The sequence below is a fragment of the Lepidochelys olivacea genome, assembly GCF_965140295.1.
Source record: "Lepidochelys olivacea isolate rLepOli2 genome assembly, chromosome: 20".
NCBI lineage: Eukaryota > Metazoa > Chordata > Testudines > Cheloniidae > Lepidochelys > Lepidochelys olivacea.
Genome location: NC_140430.1, coordinates 17,934,374 through 17,954,993, shown reverse-complemented (window position 1 = coordinate 17,954,993; position 20,620 = coordinate 17,934,374). Strand labels below are relative to the sequence as shown.

Below are 20,620 nucleotides of genomic sequence, written 5' to 3'. Positions count from 1 at the left end.
AATCTTTTGTGGGCCCCGGCACCCAGACCTTGGCCCTGTCCCCCGCTCCGCCCCTGCTCAGCCCCTTCCCACCGAGACCCCTCCCATGCTCTGCCCTGAGGCCCCGCCCCTGCTCAGTCTCTTCCTTCCAAGGCCCCGCCCCCCAGTGCAAGTGGGGAGGAGAGGAGCAAGCCATGGGTGGAGCCACAGGGGGCGGGGCCATGGTCCGGGGCCAGGGCCCCCTCTGAGCGTGAGCCCAACGCCACAGCATCATTGTAAACCCGGTACCGGCCATGCCACACCTGGGCTTCCCTCTCCCTAGCTCTGCTGATGCGCCTTAATCCTACCCCACAGCCCGCCTGCTATTCCAGTCCTGTGTTCCCCCCCCAGCTCTGCCCATGCCCATCGGTATCATCAGAGACATTGTGAAAAACGGCCTTGCCCGTCCCCGAGAGCCCGTCACACTGAGGTGCGCGGCTAGAAAACGCTCCAGACTGATCAATGCTCCAGTTATCTCCAGCATGGCGCTGCCCCCGCGTCCCTCCCGGTGGCTTTTAGCTGTCAGCTTCGACCTTGGTAGTCTCCTAACCGCTCCCTGAGCCTGCCAGGGGCTCCGCGGGAGAGGCCGACACTTCCAAACGTTGTCTTCGTTCTAGATCAGAACACAGCCAAAAACCGAAACTTCCTGCTCAACCAAATTTTGATTCGGGTCAGCAGCAACGCTCCTTTGCGATCAAACCAAACGCTTCCGTTCTGATCTCGACTTTCCCGACGGTTCTAGTAGAAAATAAAATAATTTTCGAACCAAAAAAACCCTCAGTATTCCAGTCCCAAAGTGGAGGATTTTGGCTGAATCAGCACACTCCTTTCAACGTTTTTTTAAACAAAGTTTTGTCCGAATCGACACGTTCCTCCTGATTTCAACAAACCGGTATTTTGCAATGGAAAATTGTCCTGTTAAAAAAACATTGATCAGCGTTATCCCTGCCTGAGAGGCAGCCAGGCCCCTTTGTGATGCCGGCCCTGAGCCGGCTGCTGCTTTCATCCCATTCAGCTGCATGTTTTCAAAGATGACTGGAGGAGATAGACACTCAAGTCAGTGTGATTTGGACTCCTAAATCCCTTTAACTCCTTTGAGAAGCCCAGCCTAAATATCAAACCCGCCACATGTTTACTTGCAGTATATATTTCAGTCACTCACTGTCGCTGTGCAATGAAGAGGCCCAGACAGCATGTGGTCCCTGGTAAACATGAGATACAAAGTTGCGTGTCAAGCTCTGTGGAAGCCAGTTTGTTAGAGTCTCTGATTGTTTCCTTTAATAAACGCCCCCTATTTAAAGGACTGTGATTCCATGTTTTGTGACCATGGGAGCCCTTTTCCAACAAGACAGAGGAATCCAGATTCTGATCTCATTTACACCAGCATAAATCAGGAGTGACTCTATTGACAGGGATTTTGAACTCACCTGCCCCGATGTCCTAAGAACTGGGCCATACTGGGTCAGACCAATGGTCCATCTAGCCCAATATCCTATCTTCTGACGGTGGCCAATGCCAGGTGCTTCAGAGGGAATGAATCATCGAGTGATCCATCCCCTGTTGTCCACTCCCAGCTTCTGGCAGTCAGAGGCTTGAGACACCCAGTGCATGGGGTTGCATCCCTGACCATCTTGGCTAACAGTTATGGATGGACCTATCCTCCAAATGTCAATCCAGAGCGACCCCAGGGAGACAGATTCTGAGCACATGTCAAACTAAAAGAGACCCCTTTGAAATCGAGAGTCACTCTGGATTGGTACCTGTTTAACTGAGATCAGACTCTTCTGCAGTGGGTCTGGCTCCTGTTCGCTGATCTGCCATCAGCGATCATTCTGCTCCCCACGCTCATAGGCCATCGCTGGCTTTTTTTTTTTTTTAAAGGGACAGAGCAAGGCATCCAGGGGAAGACCCGTCGATTTATCAGCCCAGTGGCTTGCAAGGCGACCCTGAACCTGCTGGAGAACAGGAGCTACTTGATCTGGGGCCTCAGCAGTGACCTGTGGGATCTGAAGACTGAGTGAGTCTCCAGCAGGCTCCTGGAGAGGCAGGAGGATTATGAGGAAGGGGGGGAAGAGTGGGCTGGTGGTTAATGCACTAGGCTGGGACTCAAGAGAAGTGGGTTCAATTCCCAGCTCTGCCACTGACCCCATGTGATCTTGGGTAAGTCACTTCATCTCTGTGCCTCAGTTCCTGCTCTGTGCAGCACCCTGCAACAGTGGGGCCCTGAGCCAAGTGCTCCCGTACTAACAATGGGAGGTGGTTCCCCTTAATGCCCTGTGATCTCTGCCAGGCTGTACGCTGGACATGCGGGGTCACCCCCTCACCCGCGAAGGGCTGTGGTAATGTTTCCTCCTGCTCTCTTTCCCAGGATGGCTTACTTGCTCGGGAGCGGTTCCTGGGTTGAGCTGTGGCCAAACCCCATGGAATGCCAACAGGGACATTTCCGTGCCCTCTGCAAGGGGCTGGAGGAGTTTGCCCAGCACATGATGACGAACGGCTGCCCTTCATAGGCCGAGAAGAGGAGGACCCAGGAATGTCACTAGCTGTCACCCTTTCTGTGGGGAGGTCTCCCTTGTCCCCCATGCCCCCATCTATAATGTTAACTGGAGTCATGGCAGAACCTCTATACATTTCACAGCAGCAGGGGTAGGACTCACATCCTCCTGCATGCAGTCCCCTGCCTCTGGATCTGCAGGAGAATCTCCTACAGCTGCTCGTAGCATGGGCTTATGACACACAGTTATGCAGTTCAAATTCCATCCAGTAGAGGGCAGCAGTGGACGTGTACACAGCTCATGACACTGCTGTTTTCCATAACCCTCTATTATCCTTGTAATACCCCCTGCTCTGCGATTTCTACTGATCCAAGCTCTCTGGACACAGAGGACAGAGCACGGAACCGTAGCTTGTGTGGGTCATTCCCACCTCTGAGATACCCAAGGCCTCTGTCATTTCTTTACACCGTGGCACACTTCAACCGTCCCTGAACTGAACTGAATACTCCTTTGTACAGCACCTGTTACAATGCCCATCCCCTCTGAATCCTCAATCCAGAAACTTTGTGCCTCCTGAGGGAGCTATCCTGAGGCATCTGTCTGGGTTTGTACCTGTTTTATCCCACGAATGTGAATAAAGTTTTGCGGCAGCAGGGAAACGGCTGTCAGCACCCATAAGGGGAGATTTATTTCATGGGCTGCTTTAGATTGACTCCAAGCCCTCTATAACCCTAGGGAAACTTAATGCGCCATGTGGATGCTCTAGATGGTAAGATCTTTGGGGCAGGAGTTGTCTTTTCATTCTGTGGTTGTACAGCGCCTGGCACGGTGCGGTCCTGGGTGCTGTGATCATACAAATAATTTAAAATAGCCTGGAATAAAGGTGACTTTATTCCAGAATGACTCTGCATTAGAAGCACCCTAATACTTGCAGAATAAAGTGATTTCTGGTCTGGAATTGAGTATCCAGGAGGAGCTACTCCAGTCAGTGTCTATGTATAAACAAGGAAGGATGATGGTCTAGTGGTTAAAGCATTGACCTAGGATGTGGGAGCCTTGGGTTTAATTCCCTACTCTGTCCTCTTCTGACCCTGGGCAAGTCACATGGCCTCTCCGTGCCTCAGTTCCCCCACTGAACAACAGGGATAACAGCACTGCCTCACAGGGGGTCGAGGATAAACCCATTAAAGAGTGTGAAGTGTTTGAGTTCCAGTGATGAAAAGCACCATATCAGAAATCGGCGTTATTTCATTACCAAGCTTCCCCCTGTGCCCACCCCTTCTTACGCAGCAGGAAGACGAAGGGGGAACATTTTGGCTAAGATTCCTGAGCACGGACCCAGCCTCGGCACATCTGGGCTCCGCCTGCAATCAAACAACCCCAAGCAATCTCTAGGGTAAAAGGCAAAGGACCCTCCCGTGCTGTTTTGCTGAGCATTCGGGTTGGCTTTTGCTCGGAACTGGCACATCTCAGCAAGTGGCGGGTTTGTTTAAAGCCTTCCATGATCCAGAGGCTTGATTCTCACTTGCCCTACAGCCCCTTTGATGCTGCTGTTGCAAAGTAAAGGGACCACAGAGCTGAGAGATCTCTCCTGGCAGAGGGCATTGCTTGAGCTGCTAACCCCTTGAAGCTCCTGACACAGGGGATGTGGTCAAGCTGGAGTGGGCACGGCCAGCATGAAAAACTAGCCAAACAGCGGTCCAGATTAGTTAGTGGTGCGCTAGCCATGCCCCCTTGGCTCTGGCCGCACTTGTGCTCCACATCACTGCAGGGAAGCCCCGGTGGCTGTTCAGTGTGTAGGTTAGAGTTGCCTCAAGGCAGCTAAGCAGGAAGGGGCAAAAATGGTGTAAACCCACCTCTGCCCCTGTCCCTGATGCCAGTGGTGAATGGATCTCAGCCAGAGCAGGGAATCAGGGGCCCAGCCCAGGGTTTCCAGCAATTGTGGGGTACAAAGCCCCCATGTGAGCAGCTTCTCACTGGGCTGGTTCTGGGCCTTGCTCCAGCCAAATCCCAGAACTGCAGTGAGCAGGGAAATTGTTACTAAGACCATAAGAACGGCCATACTGGGTCAGACCAATGGTCCACCTAGCCCAGTGTCCTGTCTTCTGACAGTGGCCAATGCCAGATGCTTCCAATCATCAGGTGATCCATCCTCTGTTGCCCAGTTCCAGCATCTGGCAGTCAGAGGTTTAGGGACATCCAGAGCATCTTGGTCCCTGACTGTCTTGGTCAATAGCCATTGATGGACCTAACCTCCATGAACGTATCTAATTTGTTTTTGAACCCAGATATAGTTTTGGCCTTTGTAACCGCCCCTGGCAACAAGTTCCAGAGGTTGACTGTGCGCTGTGCGAAGAAATACTTCCTTTTGTTTGTTTTAAGCCTGAGGCCTAGTAATATCATTGGGTGAGCCCTAGTTCTTGTGTTAGGTGAAGGGGTAAATAACTCTTCCTTAGTCACTTACTCCGCATCAGTCCAGATTTTAGAAACCTCCAGTTTATCCCCCCCTTAATTATCTCTTTTTTAAACTGAGCAGTCCCAGATTTTTTAATCTCTCCTCCTATGGACGCTGCTCCACACCCCTAATCATTTGTGTTGCCCTTCTCTGCACCTTTTCCATTTCAAATACATCTTTTTTGAGTTGGGGCGACCAGAACTGCACACAGTATTCGTGATGTGGGCGTACCATGGATTTATACAGTGGCATTGTGATCATTCTGCCTTATTATCTATCCCTTTCCTAATGGTTCCTACCAGGCTGTTCACTTTTTTGACGGCCGCTGCACATTGAATGGATCTTTTCAGAGAACTCTCCACAATGACTCCAAGATCTCTTTCCTGAGTGGTGACAGGTAATTTGGATCCCACCATTTTGTATGGACAGCTGGGATTATATTTTCCAATGTGCATTACTTTGCATTTATCAACACTGAATTTCATCTGCCATTTTCTTGCCCAGTCACCTAGTTTAGTGAGATCCCTTTGTAACTCTTCGCAGTCAGTTTTGGGTTTACAAAATTGCTCAAGGTAGTTATCATCTGCAGACTTTGCCACCTTGCTATTTACAGCTTTCCCCAGATCATTTATTGATACGTTGAACAGCTCAGGCACCAGTACAGATCCCTGGGAAACATCACTATTTATCTCTCCCCATTCTGAAAATGACCAGTTATTCCGACCCTTTGTTTCCTATCTTCTAACCAGTTCGTGGGAGCACTTTCCCTTTTATCCCATGACGGCTTACTTCGCTTAAGAGCCTGTGACAAGGGACCTTGTCAAAGTCTTTCTGAAAGTCTACGTATAGTATATCCACTGGATCACTCTTGTCCACATGTTTATTGAGCCCCCAAAGAATTCTAGTAGATTGGTGAGGCATGATTTCCCTTTACAGAAGCCGTGTTGACTTTTCCCCAACAAATCGTGTTCATCTGTGTGTCCGACAATTCTGTACTTTACCTTAGTTTCAGTCAATTTGCCGGTACTGAAGTCAGGTTTACCAGCTTGTAATTGCCAGGATCGCCTCTGGAGCCTTTTTTAAAAATTGGCATCACCTTCGCTATCCTCCAGTCATGTGGTCCAGAAGCTGATTTAAGTGTTGGTGACATACTGCAGTGAGTAGTTCTGCAGGGTCCCCCTTTATCATTTTGAAGAATTTATCATTGAACTTTGAATCTCAAAAGCATTTTCGGGGTCAGAACATGGAGGACTGGGAGGGGCTCACACGACACAGTGAGACCCAGCAAGTTGTGTTTGGAAATATCTGAGCTGGGCATGGCCAGTACAGGAGCACGTTGGCATGCTAACGCTGTGCAATTTATTCAAGAGGCATAAACTGACGGCGGCTCAGCCCTAGGGTACAGTTGTTTGGAAGTGCACAACAAAATGGCCCAAACCTCAAAAAACACCTTAGCCACATGCTTCAAAGTTGGGCGACTTCAAAATAAAGTGCGCATATAAAAAGAAATCAAGGACAGCAGCAACTCGGCTGTCGTGAGCCACAGTACAATAACAAAGCCCCCCTGCACGCTCCAGCCCCACAATAACAAAGCCCCACGTGCACGCTCCAGCCCCACAATAACAAAGCCCCACGCGCAGGCTCCAGCCCCACAATAACAAAGCCCCACGCGCAGGCTCCAGCCCCACAATAACAAGCCCCCACGCGCAGGCTCCAGCCCCACAATAACAAAGCCCCACGCGCAGGCTCCAGCCCCACAATAACAAAGCCCCCCTGCACGCTCCAGCCCCACAATAACAAAGCCCCACGCGCAGGCTCCAGCCCCACAATAACAAAGCCCCACGCGCAGGCTCCAGCCCCACAATAACAAGCCCCCACGCGCAGGCTCCAGCCCCACAATAACAAAGCCCCACGCGCAGGCTCCAGCCCCACAATAACAAAGCCCCCCTGCACGCTCCAGCCCCACAATAACAAGCCCCCCTGCACGCTCCAGCCCCACAATAACAAAGCCCCACGTGCAGGCTCCAGCACAACAATAACAAAGCCCCACGTGCAGGCTCCAGCACAACAATAACAAAGCCCCCCTGCACGCTCCAGCCCCACAATAACAAAGCCCCACGTGCAGGCTCCAGCCCTACAATAACAAAGCCCCCCTGCACGCTCCAGCCCCACAATAACAAAGCCCCACGTGCAGGCTCCAGCCCCACAATAACAAGCCCCCCTGCACGCTCCAGCCCCACAATAACAAGCCCCCCTGCACGCTCCAGCCCCACAATAACAAAGCCCCACGCGCAGGCTCCAGCCCCACAATAACAAAGCCCCACGTGCACGCTCCAGCCCCACAATAACAAGCCCCCCTGCACGCTCCAGCCCCACAATAACAAGCCCCCCTGCACGCTCCAGCCCCACAATAACAAAGCCCCACGCGCAGGCTCCAGCCCCACAATAACAAAGCCCCACGTGCAGGCTCCAGCCCCACAATAACAAAGCCCCACGCGCAGGCTCCAGCCCTACAATAACAAAGCCCCACGTGCAGGCTCCAGCCCCACAATAACAAAGCCCCACGCGCAGGCTCCAGCCCCACAATAACAAAGCCCCACGCGCAGGCTCCAGCCCTACAATAACAAAGCCCCACGTGCAGGCTCCAGCCCCACAATAACAAAGCCCCACGCGCAGGCTCCAGCCCTACAATAACAAAGCCCCACGCGCAGGCTCCAGCCCCACAATAACAAAGCCCCACGTGCAGGCTCCAGCCCCACAATAACAAAGCCCCACGCGCAGGCTCCAGCCCCACAATAACAAAGCCCCACGTGCAGGCTCCAGCCCCACAATAACAAAGCCCCACGCGCAGGCTCCAGCCCCACAATAACAAAGCCCCACGTGCAGGCTCCAGCCCCACAATAACAAAGCCCCACGCGCAGGCTCCAGCCCCACAATAACAAAGCCCCACGCGCACGCTCCAGCCCCACAATAACAAAGCCCCACGTGCAGGCTCCAGCCCCGCAATAACAAGCCCCCCTGCACGCTCCAGCCCCACAATAACAAAGCCCCACGCGCAGGCTCCAGCCCCACAATAACAAAGCCCCCCTGCACGCTCCAGCCCCACAATAACAAAGCCCCACGCGCAGGCTCCAGCCCCGCAATAACAAGCCCCCCTGCACCCCGAGTTACCTTGGAGGGGGGCGGGGATACCGGAGGGTGCCGCCCCCCGCCGGGGCGCGACAGGCAGAAGGGCGGGGCATAGGGGGGCGCTGGGCAGGGCTCTGCCCCCGCCCCGGGACCTGGGGGCGGCCGGCCTGCAGGGACTACAAGCCCCGGCGTGCTGCGGGCTGGCGGGGCGTTTCCCTCGGCTGGTCGGGTGAAGGAGCCGTAGCTGGAGCCGCTGCAAGGCGGGGACTGGCTGAGCCGGGGATCGATCCAGCTCGCAGCGGTGCAGGTAGGCGGGGGGCTGGGCTCCGAGCTCCCGGCTCCAAGGGCAGCTGAATCCTGCAGCAAGGGGCTCCCCCCACCCCCGTCTCGGGCGGGAGGGGGATAAAGCGGGGCTTCGCCTTGTGCTCAGCCTTCCCCTGATCCTGTGGGGCTGGGAGATTGGGGTGCATGGGGGGGGGGTAAGAAAGGTAGGGGTGCAATGCGGATCGGAGCCCAGGCGGACCCAGGGGTGCACTGGGAAGAGCTGAGAGCTAAGGGGAGCGGGGGTGCATTGATGAAGGGGAAAAGCTGGGTGGGGGGCAGGAAAGATCGGGGTGCCATGTGGTTCTGAGAGCAGGGGTGCACTGGGGAGCAAGATCTGGGAACTGAGGACCCCTGGGAGGCGGGTGCAGTGGGTGTAGCTGGCAGTCGGGTGCAAAGTGCAATGGGGGTGTCGGGAACTGGGCCTGCAGCAGTGACAAGGTGTTTTGGGGGTGTCCATCGGAAGTACAGTACAGAGTGGCTCTCTGGGGAGCTGCCTGAGAACCACCTTCCAGGGTGGGGAGCCCGGCAGAGATCTTCCTGTGGAGAGCGGAGCCCCATCTTCTATATATAGCCTGATCCTGCAGGGTCTAGCACCAGAATAAGCCAAGATTAGTCAGGCTGGCTACAGCTGCTGTGTCTGCTACTTTCCCAGAGAGCCAAGGACGGACACAGAGCTCTGAGGCTGGTGCCATTTTGAGCAGTAACCACGAATTTCCCGGGAGCGCTGACCATCTCCCCTCCTGTCTCCCACCTGGATCAGACTCCCACAGCCCCGGAGTCCCCCTGACTCACATGGCCCATAATTCTGGACCGTACCTGTGGTCAGTTAAAGTTTGTACCGACCCTTGGTACTCGCTGGGTTCTGGGGTGACCCACCTGGGTTCTGTGTCTTCTCTGACCCGCAGGCCTGGGTGAAACACTGACACGGCCCTCTGCATTTCATCAGTGTTGCTATTACAGAAACACGTAGGTCGTGGCCTTGCACAGAGCCCCAGCCATGATCAGGGCCCACCCCATCGTGCCGGGCACTACACAGACCTCCATCATGCCAGATTCTGCACAGACATATAGTGAGAGACAGTCCCAGCCCTGGAGATTTTACAGTATACACAGAGGAAGGCTGGGTATAAGGAATTATTATTGTCCCCATTTTGCAGGCAGGGAAACTGAGGCCGTAACTTGCCTCAGGGCTGCGAGGGGCAGAGCTGGAAACTGAGCCCAGTTCTCCTTTGTCTGCCTGTCACTTTAGATTTTTTTGGGGCAGGGACCGTCTCTTACTCTGTGCAGCGCCTGGTGTGACGGGGGACCCCAATCTCAGCTCTGGCTTGTAGGTGCCCCAAAGTACAAAATTACAGTCCGAGAAGTGTTGCATTTAAAGGGCCTTTCATTCTATGAGCGACTGGGCTTGTTTTGTGCATATCCCACCTGCTCAGCCGTCGGCTGTGGACTTCGGGCTCCCTTTTAAAGAGCTTTTATCTCCTCAGTCAATATAAATGCAGTTTATAAGAGAGCGTAATTGAACAAGAATAAATCTGGAGAAGGATCTCCTCCTTCCAGGCCCAACCCCCTCGTTAATCGTCCCCTGGCCCCTTTGCCCACTTGGGTGCTTCCCTGTGCTACCCAGTTGTGACGGAAGTCTCAGCCGGGTGAGATCAGCAGGACGGGCCTTTCGTCCACAAAGAAATCAAAGCTTAGATCAATAATAGCCCAGCTTCCGTCCTTCGTTTGGTTATAATTCCCCACCCGGTGTTGCGGCCGACCGGCGAGCAGCCTTGCTGAGTCTGAACTGGGTCAGGGGAGAGACCCAAGGCCCGGGTCCGGCTTGAATAACTGAGATCCAGGGCAGGAGTTGCCATGAGGAGCTGTTGCCTGGTCATTATTAATTGCCGACTGCCTTGGCTCGGGGCCCTCTGTCGTGTCTGGCCCGTCAAACGGCTCCGCTGACGAAACCTGATGTTTGCCAACTTGTCGAGTTATTGGGGGTGTTGTGGTATTCCCTGGAGACCCCATCTGCGATCGGGACGGGGGGCCCGTCGTGCCGGGTGAGAACCAGTCCCATGCTCCAATGAGCTCCCAGCCTAAATAGACCAAGGAGGGGAGGGGGAAAAGAGGCACAGAGCAGCTGTGCCTTGCCCAAGCTCACCCAGAGGCCGAGCCGGGAAATAGAACCACTGCCCTCGTCTGCCCCCCATGCTGTGGATTCCTGGCAGAGCTGGGTCACCAGCAAGCCCTGATTTCCCCCCCGCCCCCGTTCCCAAGCGTGCTGACGCGGCCGCATTGGCGGGTGCCGGGGCCCTGGAGTGTAGACGCAGCCTCTGGGCAGCAGCGGGTTCCTGGCAGCATGGGAACGGCCCCGGCCCCGGACGACGGGGGCGTCCCGCCTGGCTGCGTCTACACCAGGGGTGAGGGCGGTTGGTTATGGCGCGCGGGGGTTGGGCTCTTTGCTGCCCTGCGCCCGGTCGCTCACGTCGGCCTCCGTTTGACGGGCGGAGCCGGCCCCGGGGATAAGAGGCTGAGGCGGTTCCAGAATAGAACCACATGTGCTCCCGCGGGAGGGGGATGGGCGGAGGCTGGTGCCACTTCACCTGGTGGAAATCCTCTCCTAGGAAGAGACCGGGATCGGGGGGGTGTCATGCAGAGGGCAGCCAGATCAGTGAAGCAGGAGATGGGACTGGCACAACCGAGTAGATCAGTGGGGGGAGGGAGAGCTCAGTAGTTTGAGCGTTGGCCTGTTAAACCCAGGGTTGTGAGTTCAATCCTTGAGGGGGCCATTTAGGGATCTGGGAAAAATTGGGGATTGGTCCTGCTTTGAGCAGGGGGTTGGACTAGATGACCTCCTGAGGTCTCTTCCAACCCTCATATTCTATGATTCTATGCCTCACGCCTAACACCCCCAGCCCCCATTAAGCCCCACTCTCCCCGTATAGATAGAACCCAGGAGTCTTGATGCCGCCCTCCCCTCTGGGTGCTCTGCTCCCTTCCCAGAGCTGCAGCTAGAACCCAGGGGTCCTGACTTGCAACCTTCCCACTCTAACCACTAGACCCCACTCCCTCAACCCTCTTTGAACCTGACTTCTCTTGCCTGTTTGTAACAGACAGACAGACAGAGGGATGTCCTGCAGGACCGTGCTGCTGACTGGCTGCTCCTCCGGGATAGGGCTGGCTCTGGCCGTCCGGCTGGCTAAAGATGAGCTGAAGAGATTCCGAGGTGAGAAGGTCGGGATGGGGATTATAAAGAGCTGGAGAAGAAGAGGAACATGGGGCATAGGGCAGGGAAATGATAATGATTTTACTACTTCTATGGCCTTTTATCCCCAGGGGCTTTATAGCCCTATGTGCCGAATCACTTCTCCCACCACTGAGATGCAGCCACCTCTGGGGTGGGATGTGGCTGCTGTTAATACAGAGATTGTTCAGCCAGTTTTGAAATGCAGCCACTGTTGGGATGGGGTGTGGTAACAGTTTATGCTCACCCACTGCTGAGATGCAGCCGCCTCTGGGGTGGGGCACAGCAGCTGTTAATACAGAGATTGCTCAGCCACTGCGGAGATGCAGCCACCTCTGGTCCTGCCCCATTAAATGGCACCTTTCTGCCTCACAGCACCCACTGGTGCCACACTGGCATAGCCTGCGAGGGGAAAGCACCCCCTACTAAGCCCCCACCCTGGTTCTGCAGCACAGTTCCCCCTAGTGCATCAGAGTCTGCACAGACAGCCCCCCCAACTCTCCTGTGCCCCCTACTGAGCCCTTCACCCTGCAGCACCCATCTTTGCCCTGGAAGTCTCCCATCCAAGCACCGGCCAGGCCCGAGCCTGCTTAGCACAGGAGCTTCCTGGCTGGTTTGAACCCTCCTGGCCACCCCCCATCTCTCTGCCTAGTCATCGCCACCATGAGGAATCTGGACAAGCGCGAGGCCTTGGAGAAGCAAGCGGGGCCGGCTTTGGACAAGACCCTGGAAATCCGCCAGATGGATGTGACCAGCGAGGAATCCATCCGGCGCTGCGTGGAGGACATTCCCCAGCGGAGAGTGGACGTGCTGGGTAGGACAGCCGGCCCGGCCGCTCGGGGCTGCGTGGGCCGCCTTCCTTGGAACGCACCCGGTGGGGGGAGGTTGGGGGACCGCTGCGCTCTTCCCTGCAGGCAGTGTGGCTCCCTGGCCCCACAGACCCACCGTGGGAATGGGGGCCGGAGCAGCTGGGGGTTCCTCCAGCGGAGGGAGTCTAAGGAATTTCTTGTCTTGGGTGCCTTGGACCCCGCCCACTTAGACACTCCCGTTTTTCTCGCCTGTAACTTACACAGCCCCTTACAGGTAGCGGCTGCATTTGCCCCCCTGAGTCTCTACCCCTGACTCCTGGGTGCATCAGTGGCAAACCTTGTGCACGCACACGCGTTGGTAAAGGGGTGTGAGGCTCAGAGGGGAGGCTGGTGTAACTGGAGGAGCTGGGTGGCTTCGCCCTGCTCATTTGCCCCCGCTAAAAATCCGGCCACAGATGCGAGGGCTCTTCGGCACTAAGGTTGCTGTGTGGGGCAAGGGGGCGGTTGACACCGGATCTCACGCACGTGCGCCCGGCTGGCCTTGCTGGGTGGTGACCCAGCGGAGGGTTCGGCTGAACAGGGAAGGGGATGCGCTGTAAAGTGGGGATCTTGATGCCTTCCCCAGCAGAGCTGAGCCCCTGCTCAGGGAGAGCATAGGAAACGCCATATGAGATCAGACCCATGGGCCCATCTAGCCTGGCGTCCCCCAGCCCCCATGCCTTCCTACCTTGGATGGGCCCATCTAGGATGTCAGGCCATGAGGCCTGTGGGGTCGCCCCGCCCGAAGGAAAGGATAGGGAGCCCCATGGTGTGGGCCCGCCAGAGAGCCGGATGGGCCGTTTATGCTTCTGCCTTTGGTGATCGGAGCCGGGGGGAAAAGAGGATCCCGGCTGCCCCCTGTCTCCGTGGGGCTCCCCACTTCCAGTCTGCGCTCACCCCCGCCCCAGTAGCTGCCATACCCTGGGGGGTTCCTGGGGCTCGCATGTCCTCCCCCCGTTGCAGTGAACAACGCGGGGCTGGGCATGATCGGGCCGGTGGAGAGCCAGAGCGTCGCTGCCATGAAGAGCCTCTTTGACACCAACTTCTTCGGGCTGGTGCGACTGGTGCGCGAAGTCTTCCCCGACATGAAGCGCCGACGCCGGGGCCACATCGTGGTGATGAGCAGCGTGCTGGGGCTGCAAGGTGAGACCGGGGGACGGGGCAGGGAGGGCTGTGGCCCCTGAGGACCGGCTGCACCTTGCTGATTTGGTGTGGGGGAGGGGGACAGGTCCAGGCTCCTGTTGGAGGTGACGGGGCCCCTGCTGTGTGGAAACCACCCAGAGCCGCAGCCTGCCCCCCATGGGACACTGACCTCCCCCCTTTTCCCTTCTGGGACCCCTCAGTGAGCCCCGGGCTTCCTCCCCACGGGACCCCGCCTCCCCACTCTCCTGCTGGGACCCAGAGCCCTGGGCTCTCCCGCCCCCGTGAGACACCGACCCCAGTGTGCTGGGTGCTGTGTGTTATTTATTAGGTGTTGTGACCAGGGTCCTAATGGGGAGCCAGCTGTGGTCACTCAATTAGGGTGAGCTGGGAAGAATGGGGCAGCCAAACCCCCAAAAGCTGGTGGATATTCCAATACTTACCAAGCCAGCTTAAAATAGCTTCTTTATTACCTCACTGGCTGCTCAGAAGTCCAAAGAACACAGTTCCCTTAAAGTGATCCAGCCTCGGCCTCCATCCAGGTACCCACGTCAAATATGATGAAAATTTCTGTAAATCTTATTTCATCCTATAAAAGAAAAGGTTCTCCCAATCCCGAAGGATCGGACACATGACCTCCCAGGTGAACGCATGTTTCCGATCTTACCCAAACACCCGCTTCAGCCGATTCTTATTAACTAAACTAAAATTTATTAAAACACAAGAGAGAGAGAGTCTGGTTAAAAGATCAATATACAGACAGACATGAGTTCAATCCATTGAGGTGCAGATTCACAGCAGAGACAGTGAGCTTTGTAGTGGCAAAGAGTTCTTTTGGAAATAGTTCATAGGCGATAGTCCAATGTCCAAATCTCATATTCCGGGTGTACCAGCATAACTGGGACCTCAGTCTTGTGACTCGAACTTCCCCTGATGAAGTCTAAGCAGATCTGAGATCACAGAATCAGGACCCAAGGCTCTTTTATACAATGTCATGTCCTCTTTGACAAGTTGGGATTTCCTTGGGGAACAAAAGGTAATTACGATGACTTTGAAGGAGGTCCATCACCGGTTCTTAGCTATATGAATTAGCATAAGGCCATTTGTTGTTCCTCCACCATTCACAGTACAGTTCAAAGAGAGATGAATACCGAGATATCCCGTGTTTGCAATTCATTTAAATGCTAGGATCTTCTTTTGACCTCTGAATGATAGAATACAGCGTAGACAGGGACTGTTGATTACATTGTCCACCCTACTCACACATCTGTAAATACACAAAAACACAAACATTATCTCCCCACAGGTCTTTTGAGGGTTATTTATTTTGCAGGATGTTTAACCCTTTCTAGCCATGCATCACAGGTGTATTACGGTAGCCCCTAGGAGCCCCAGCCATGGCCCAGGGCCCCACTGCGCTAGGCGCTGTACAAACGCAGAGCAAGCAGCTGGTCTCTGCCTCCAAGACCTTACAATCGAGCTATAAGACAGGAGATGGTGGGACAATTCTGGTCAGTACCACGGGCAGGTGTCTCCGCTCCCTGGCGGCCGACCCCTCGTCAAGTTCTGGGCAGGCCCTCCCGGCACAGCAGAGCCTCACCCTTTGCCGGCCCAGCTCCCTCCCCTCTCTCTGCTTGACCTGACTCGCTCTCGCCTTTGCTCGCCAGGCCTCCTCTTCAATGACATCTACTGCGCCTCCAAGTTCGCTGTGGAGGGTTTCTGTGAGAGCTTGGCCCTGCAGGCACTGAAGTTTGGTGTGAAGTAAGTCTGGGGGGGCAGGGCTGTGTAGGGGAGATGAGCCCCAGTGCTACAGGGGGGCAGTGGACATTCCCAGCCGTCCCCCCCGTCCGAAGCTCAGAGGGGTTGCAGGCAGGTGGCTGCAGGGAGCGGACGGGAGGTGCTTGGTCGCTCCATTGATCCATTAGGCCGACTGGGCAGCCCCCCCCCGGGGCTGACTTTGCTGGTGCTCAGAAAAGGGGGACGGACCCACCAAGGTTGTGAGGGGTGGGGTCCAGAAGGCCTCTCCCTCCCCTCTGCCCCATGGGCATCCTAGCACTGTTGGCTTAGTGCAGCGGTCACCAGCCGGTCAATCGCAATCTCCGGGGGCACAGTGGGGCTGCCGCTAAGACAGGCTCCCTGCCTGCCCTGGCCCCACGCTGCTCCCGGAAGCGGCCCCGGGGGCGGGGGTCTCCCTCCGCGCGCTGCTCCTGCCTGCAAGCATCGCCCCCGCAGCTCCCGTTGGCTGGGAACGGGGAGCCAGTGGGAGCTGCGGGGCTGATGCTTGCAGAGGGGGGCAGTGCGTAGCCATGTGCCTTCCACGCTCCCCCTCCCCGGGGCCACAGGAGTGCTTTGGCCCCTTCTGGGAGCAGCTGCACCGCCGACCAGAAGCCGCCAGAGGTAAGTGCTTCTGGAGCCAGCACCCCGAACCCCCTCCTGCACCCTGAATTCCCTCCTGCCCCTAAGCCCCAGACCTCAGCCCCCTACTGGAGCCAGTACCCCGAACCAGCCCTGAGCCCACTCCTGCACCCTGAACCCTAACCCTGCCCCCCGCTCCCAGAGCCTGCACCCCAACACTCTGCCCAAGCCCTGACCCCCCCCCCGAATCCCAACACTCTGCCCCAGTCCAGAGCCCGCACCCCCTCCTACACCCCAACACTCTGCCCCAGCCTGGAGCCCCCTCCTGCACCCCTAGGCTCAGCCCAGAGCCCGCTCCCACACTGCGAACCCCTACCCCAGCCTGGTGAAAGTGAGTGAGGGTGGGGGAGAGCAAGTGACGGGGAAGCGGGGGGGGGGGGGGGGGTGGAGTGGGTGGGGTGGGGCTTTGGGGAAGGGGCGGGGCCTTGTGGGAGGGGCGGGGTAGATCCTGGGTTGCCCTTAAATTCAAAAAGTGATCTTGGACATAAAAAGGTTGGAGACCACTGGCTTAGTGCATCATGTGTGCACGGAAGGGGAGGAATCGACTGCAGTGCTGGGATCTTAGGCTGGGTGCACCAGGTATAAGGATATTGGATTATATGGCCCAGCCATCTGAGATGGCAATGCCGGGAGGTGGGACTCCAGAGTTGGTGGGAGGAAGGGATGGAAGTAAGCGGGTGGCGGGAGGCAGGGAGCAGTGGGTGAGTATAGAGGGGAAGTTGGGAGGGTGGAGGATGGATGGTTGGATGGAGCAGTGGGTGGGTAGAGGGAGAAAGGGCTGGAAGGAGGGATGGATGGAGCAGTGGGTGGGTAGAGGGAGGAAGGAGGGATGGTTGGGTGGAGCAGTAGGTGGGTAGAGGGAGGAAAGGCTGGAAGGAGGGAGGGGTGGGTGGTCTGATATGGGAAGGGCAGCAGGTGGGGTGCTGGACTAGAGGGCCCACTGGCCTAAGGAGGTGCTGCACCAACCTGTACAACCCAGTGCTCTGCCCCTGCATGCCAGCTCCTATCTGCGTGTGCCCTAACGGGCCCGGAGCCAGGCCCTGGCGGGGTACATGAGCTGCGATGTGTTACTGTCTCCTGCTCCTCCCCAGCATCAGCCTGATCGAACCCGGGCCGGTGGTGACCGAGTTCGAAAGGAAACTCTACGAAGAAGCCGCCTGCATGGACCTGTCCGCCGTTGACCAGGAGACACTGGACATATTCCAAGGCTTCTACATGGCCTATTCCAAGGAAGTCTTCACAGTGCTGGGGCAGTCGCCAGACGAGGTGGCTGAGGTAGGGAGCCATCTCCCCACCCTCCCACGCTGACCCGCTACCCCCTTCCTAGCCCTATAGTACTCGGCTCTAACCACACTGGCACTGGGGACCCAGGGAGGACAGGTGGGGAGTTAGATCCTAGGGGCCTGCTTGCCAGAGGTTCTCAGCACCCCCAAATCTAATGGTGGCATCGGGAACAGCCGGGGCCGTCAGATCAGCTCTGGGCTAAATCTTCAGTTGCTACTCAGCCTCTGTCCCAGCCATCTGCCACGTGGGGTGGGGTGGGGTGTGAGTCTGTGTAAGGGCAGGGCGACCAGTGGTGAAGCAAGTATGTTACTGCTCAGCCCTTTGAGATCAACAGATAAAAAGCATTTTTGTTGAGCTCGGCACAGCTATCCCTGTTTTACAGAGGGGGGAAACTGAGGCATGGAAAAGGGAAGGGACTTGCAGAGCTGGGATTGAACCCAGGAGTCCTGGCTCCCAGCCCCCCCTGCTCTAACCATCAGGCCCCACTCTCCTCCCTGAGCTGGGAACAGAACCCAGGAGTCCTGGCTCCCAGCCCCCCCACTCTAATCACCTAGGCAGTACCATAATACACTGAAGAAATAACATACAGTAGCCAGTGTAGTGGGGCTTGAGCCATGGCTGGGGCTCGTAGGTGCTACCAAGACCAACAATAAGTGCTAATCAGAGTGGTGCTGATTTACCCCAGTTCTGGCCCATTGAGTCCAATGGAGCCATGATTATTTATATTATCGTTGTGCCTGGGAGCCCCAGCCCTGGCCCAGGTCCCCATTGTATTAGGTGTGTTACGGTAGAGCCTAGGGCGCCCCAGCCGCGGCCCAGGACCCCACTGTGTTAGGTGTGTTACGGTAGAGCCTAGGGCACCCCAGCCGCGGCCCAGGACCCCACTGTGTTAGGTGTGTTACGGTAGAGCCTAGGGCGCCCCAGCCGTGGCCCAGGTCCCCATTGTATTAGGTGTGTTACGGTAGAGCCTAGGGCGCCCCAGCCGTGGCCCAGGTCCCCATTGTATTAGGTGTGTTACGGTAGAGCCTAGGGCGCCCCAGCCGTGGCCCAGGTCCCCATTGTATTAGGTGTGTTACGGTAGAGCCTAGGGCGCCCCAGCCGCGGCCCAGGACCCCACTGTGTTAGGTGTGTTACGGTAGAGCCTAGGGCGCCCCAGCCGCGGCCCAGGACCCCACTGTGTTAGGTGTGTTACGGTAGAGCCTAGGGCGCCCCAGCCGTGGCCCAGGTCCCCATTGTATTAGGTGTGTTACGGTAGAGCCTAGGGCGCCCCAGCCGTGGCCCAGGTCCCCATTGTATTAGGTGTGTTACGGTAGAGCCTAGGGCGCCCCAGCCGCGGCCCAGGACCCCACTGTGTTAGGTGCTGTACAAATACCACCTGGGGACGTGGCCCATTGACCCCAGTGGAGCTGTGGCTGATTTTCATACCAACGGGGGGTCTGCCCCGTGCAGGTTAAGCCCAGGGCGTGTCGGTTGAGCGTCTAACGGGCAGGCCCTTCCTCCGCTCTCCCCAGCATACGGCCAAGGTGATCATGGCAGAGAAGCCGCCTTTTCGCTATCAGACCAACAGCCTCTACACGCCCATGACCACCCTGAAACACGCCGACCCCACCGGGAACCTGCCTCTGAACACCTTCCACCAGATGATCTTCCAGCATGACCGGCTCTTCAAAGCCAGCCTCAGCCTCCTCAAGATGCTGCAGTGGAGGAAGAGGAGGGACGTGTCCTATAACAAGTCTCCTTGAGACGAAGGCACCAGGCCCCTTCCTCCTCCTCCCTGGACAACACAGACAGCTCCAGCTATAGATCCCACCCCGCTCCCATGCCCTGTAGCTTCCAGTGTGGACAGCCACGGTACAAGCACAAACCCTTGGACCGAGGGGGAGGCATCAGCACGGTGGGTGATGGGGGGAGCCGGGGGGGAGGGGCAGGATGTTTAGGAGCATGAATCCAGGAGGGGGCTAGCAACACCCCCCGCTTTGCCCTCTTTTTAGCCAGCTGATTCTTTTGTATCTTATTTTTTTTTTTTTAAAGTAAATTTTGGGTGTTAAAAGGATTAAAAAAAAAAAAAAACTTTCAAAAAGTAGAGGAAGGAGGCCCTGCTGGGCCTAGGACCCAGGAGTCCCGGCCCCCACTCCCTTCCCAGAGCTGGGGATAGTACCCAGGAGTCCCATCCCCTTCCTAGAGCTGGGGATAGGACCCAGGAGTCCCATCCCCTTCCCAGAGCTGGGGATAGGACTCAGGAGTCCGATCCCAACCTCTTCCCACAGCTGGGGACAGAACCCAGGCGTTTCCAGAGTCAGGGATTGAACCCAGGAGTCCGGGTGCCTGTCCCAATGCTCTAACCACTAGGCACCACTTCCCTTCCACAGCTGGGGCTAGATCTCTGGATGTATTAAGTTGTCACACACACACACACACACCCCTGCTTGAGAGGGTGGACCCAGCTGTGCTTCCACTGGGGGGGGGGGGTGATAGACATCCTCCACGAGGAGGTAGCCCAGCAGGTGTGTGCCACGGCTTGTAGCCCTGGGCGAAGGGAGCCATGGGGCATCAGGCTGTGTCCCCCTGACACTACCAGGGAGGCCTGCAGGAAGATGGCCGGGGTGGCTCGTCCAGGGCGGGGATGACTACGGCACTGGCTGGAGTTAGGGGCACCGTGTTTGCCGGCAGGCTGGGAGGGAACTAGCGCAACCAGACTTGGCAGACTCTCAACGAGGGTTCGATGCAGCTCCTGGCCCTGGGTTCAAGTGGGTTGAGTGGCCCGGCTGGGGGCAGCAAAGCAATTTAGCTGGCGTCTCTTAGGCACGCCCTGGGGGCCGCAACAGTCCCAAGAGGGGGTGAGCGTTTAGTCTGCAGCCTCTTCCTCACGGCTCTGCACCCTCCAAAGGCCAGTTTCCTGATCTCTCCCTCTCCTCAATCTCCCGCTGGGGGGGGCCGCTGCCCCCTGCCCAGCACCTGCGGTAGTGCTGGGAGCATGACTTGTAGAGCGTGCAATGACTCCCCCAGCAGCTGTTCAGGGCCCGGGCAGCCCATCCGATCAACCTGCCGGGGTGCAGGAATCCCTCAATAAACAGAGGTGCTGGAGCCTGGTGGCTGGGGTCAATTTTTAAGTCGTTGGAAAATGGCAGCTGCCCGGCAGGGGCGTGGGAACTCTCACTTCTTCGTCCGCAGAGGGAAGGGCAGAGGCAGGACAGCTGGGGCCCTACAGCTGCCCCATAAGTTATCCCCCCCCCATCCATGGTACTTACAGCCCCCATTACAGTAGTAGCTGAGCCCCTCACAACTG

The 20,620-nt window shown here is 56.8% G+C and overlaps 2 protein-coding genes across 3 annotated transcripts in view; both read left to right on the top strand.

Moving 5' to 3' along the window:
• The window catches only part of LOC311510541 (complement C3-like), a 45,764-nt gene extending 42,592 nt beyond the window's left edge, over window positions 1-3,172 (top strand). Inside the window, exons 40-41 of the mRNA XM_084610279.1 lie at window positions 1,900-2,035; window positions 2,387-3,172. Of these exons, the coding sequence (XP_084466405.1) occupies window positions 1,900-2,035; window positions 2,387-2,528 (278 nt within the window). The 3' untranslated portion in view covers window positions 2,529-3,172. The remainder of the gene's footprint in view (window positions 1-1,899; window positions 2,036-2,386) is intronic.
• A 5,085-nt stretch (window positions 3,173-8,257) lies between these two features.
• Window positions 8,258-20,418, top strand: LOC311510547 (retinol dehydrogenase 8-like). Of its 2 annotated transcripts, none has more exons than XM_084610292.1 (7): window positions 8,258-8,404; window positions 11,517-11,629; window positions 12,300-12,461; window positions 13,459-13,638; window positions 15,303-15,396; window positions 17,142-17,325; window positions 18,846-20,418. In XM_084610292.1, exons 2-7 carry the CDS (start codon window positions 11,533-11,535, stop codon window positions 19,074-19,076), a joined length of 948 nt encoding a protein of 315 aa, XP_084466418.1. In that variant the 5' UTR covers window positions 8,258-8,404; window positions 11,517-11,532; the 3' UTR covers window positions 19,077-20,418. The 2 variants fall into 2 exon arrangements, with proteins under 2 accessions (XP_084466418.1, XP_084466419.1); XM_084610293.1 differs by having other exon boundaries at window positions 8,297-8,404; window positions 11,513-11,629.
• The last annotated feature ends 202 nt before the right edge of the window (window positions 20,419-20,620 follow it).

Coding starts and splice junctions, on each gene's coding strand:
- LOC311510547 (XM_084610292.1), top strand. CDS start 11,533: ATGTCCTGCAGGACCGTGCTGCTGACTGGCTGCTCCTCCGGGATAGGG. Junction 13,639..15,302: donor CAGCGTGCTGGGGCTGCAAG/GTGAGACCGGGG, acceptor TTTGCTCGCCAG/GCCTCCTCTTCAATGACATC. Junction 17,326..18,845: donor CGCCAGACGAGGTGGCTGAG/GTAGGGAGCCAT, acceptor CGCTCTCCCCAG/CATACGGCCAAGGTGATCAT.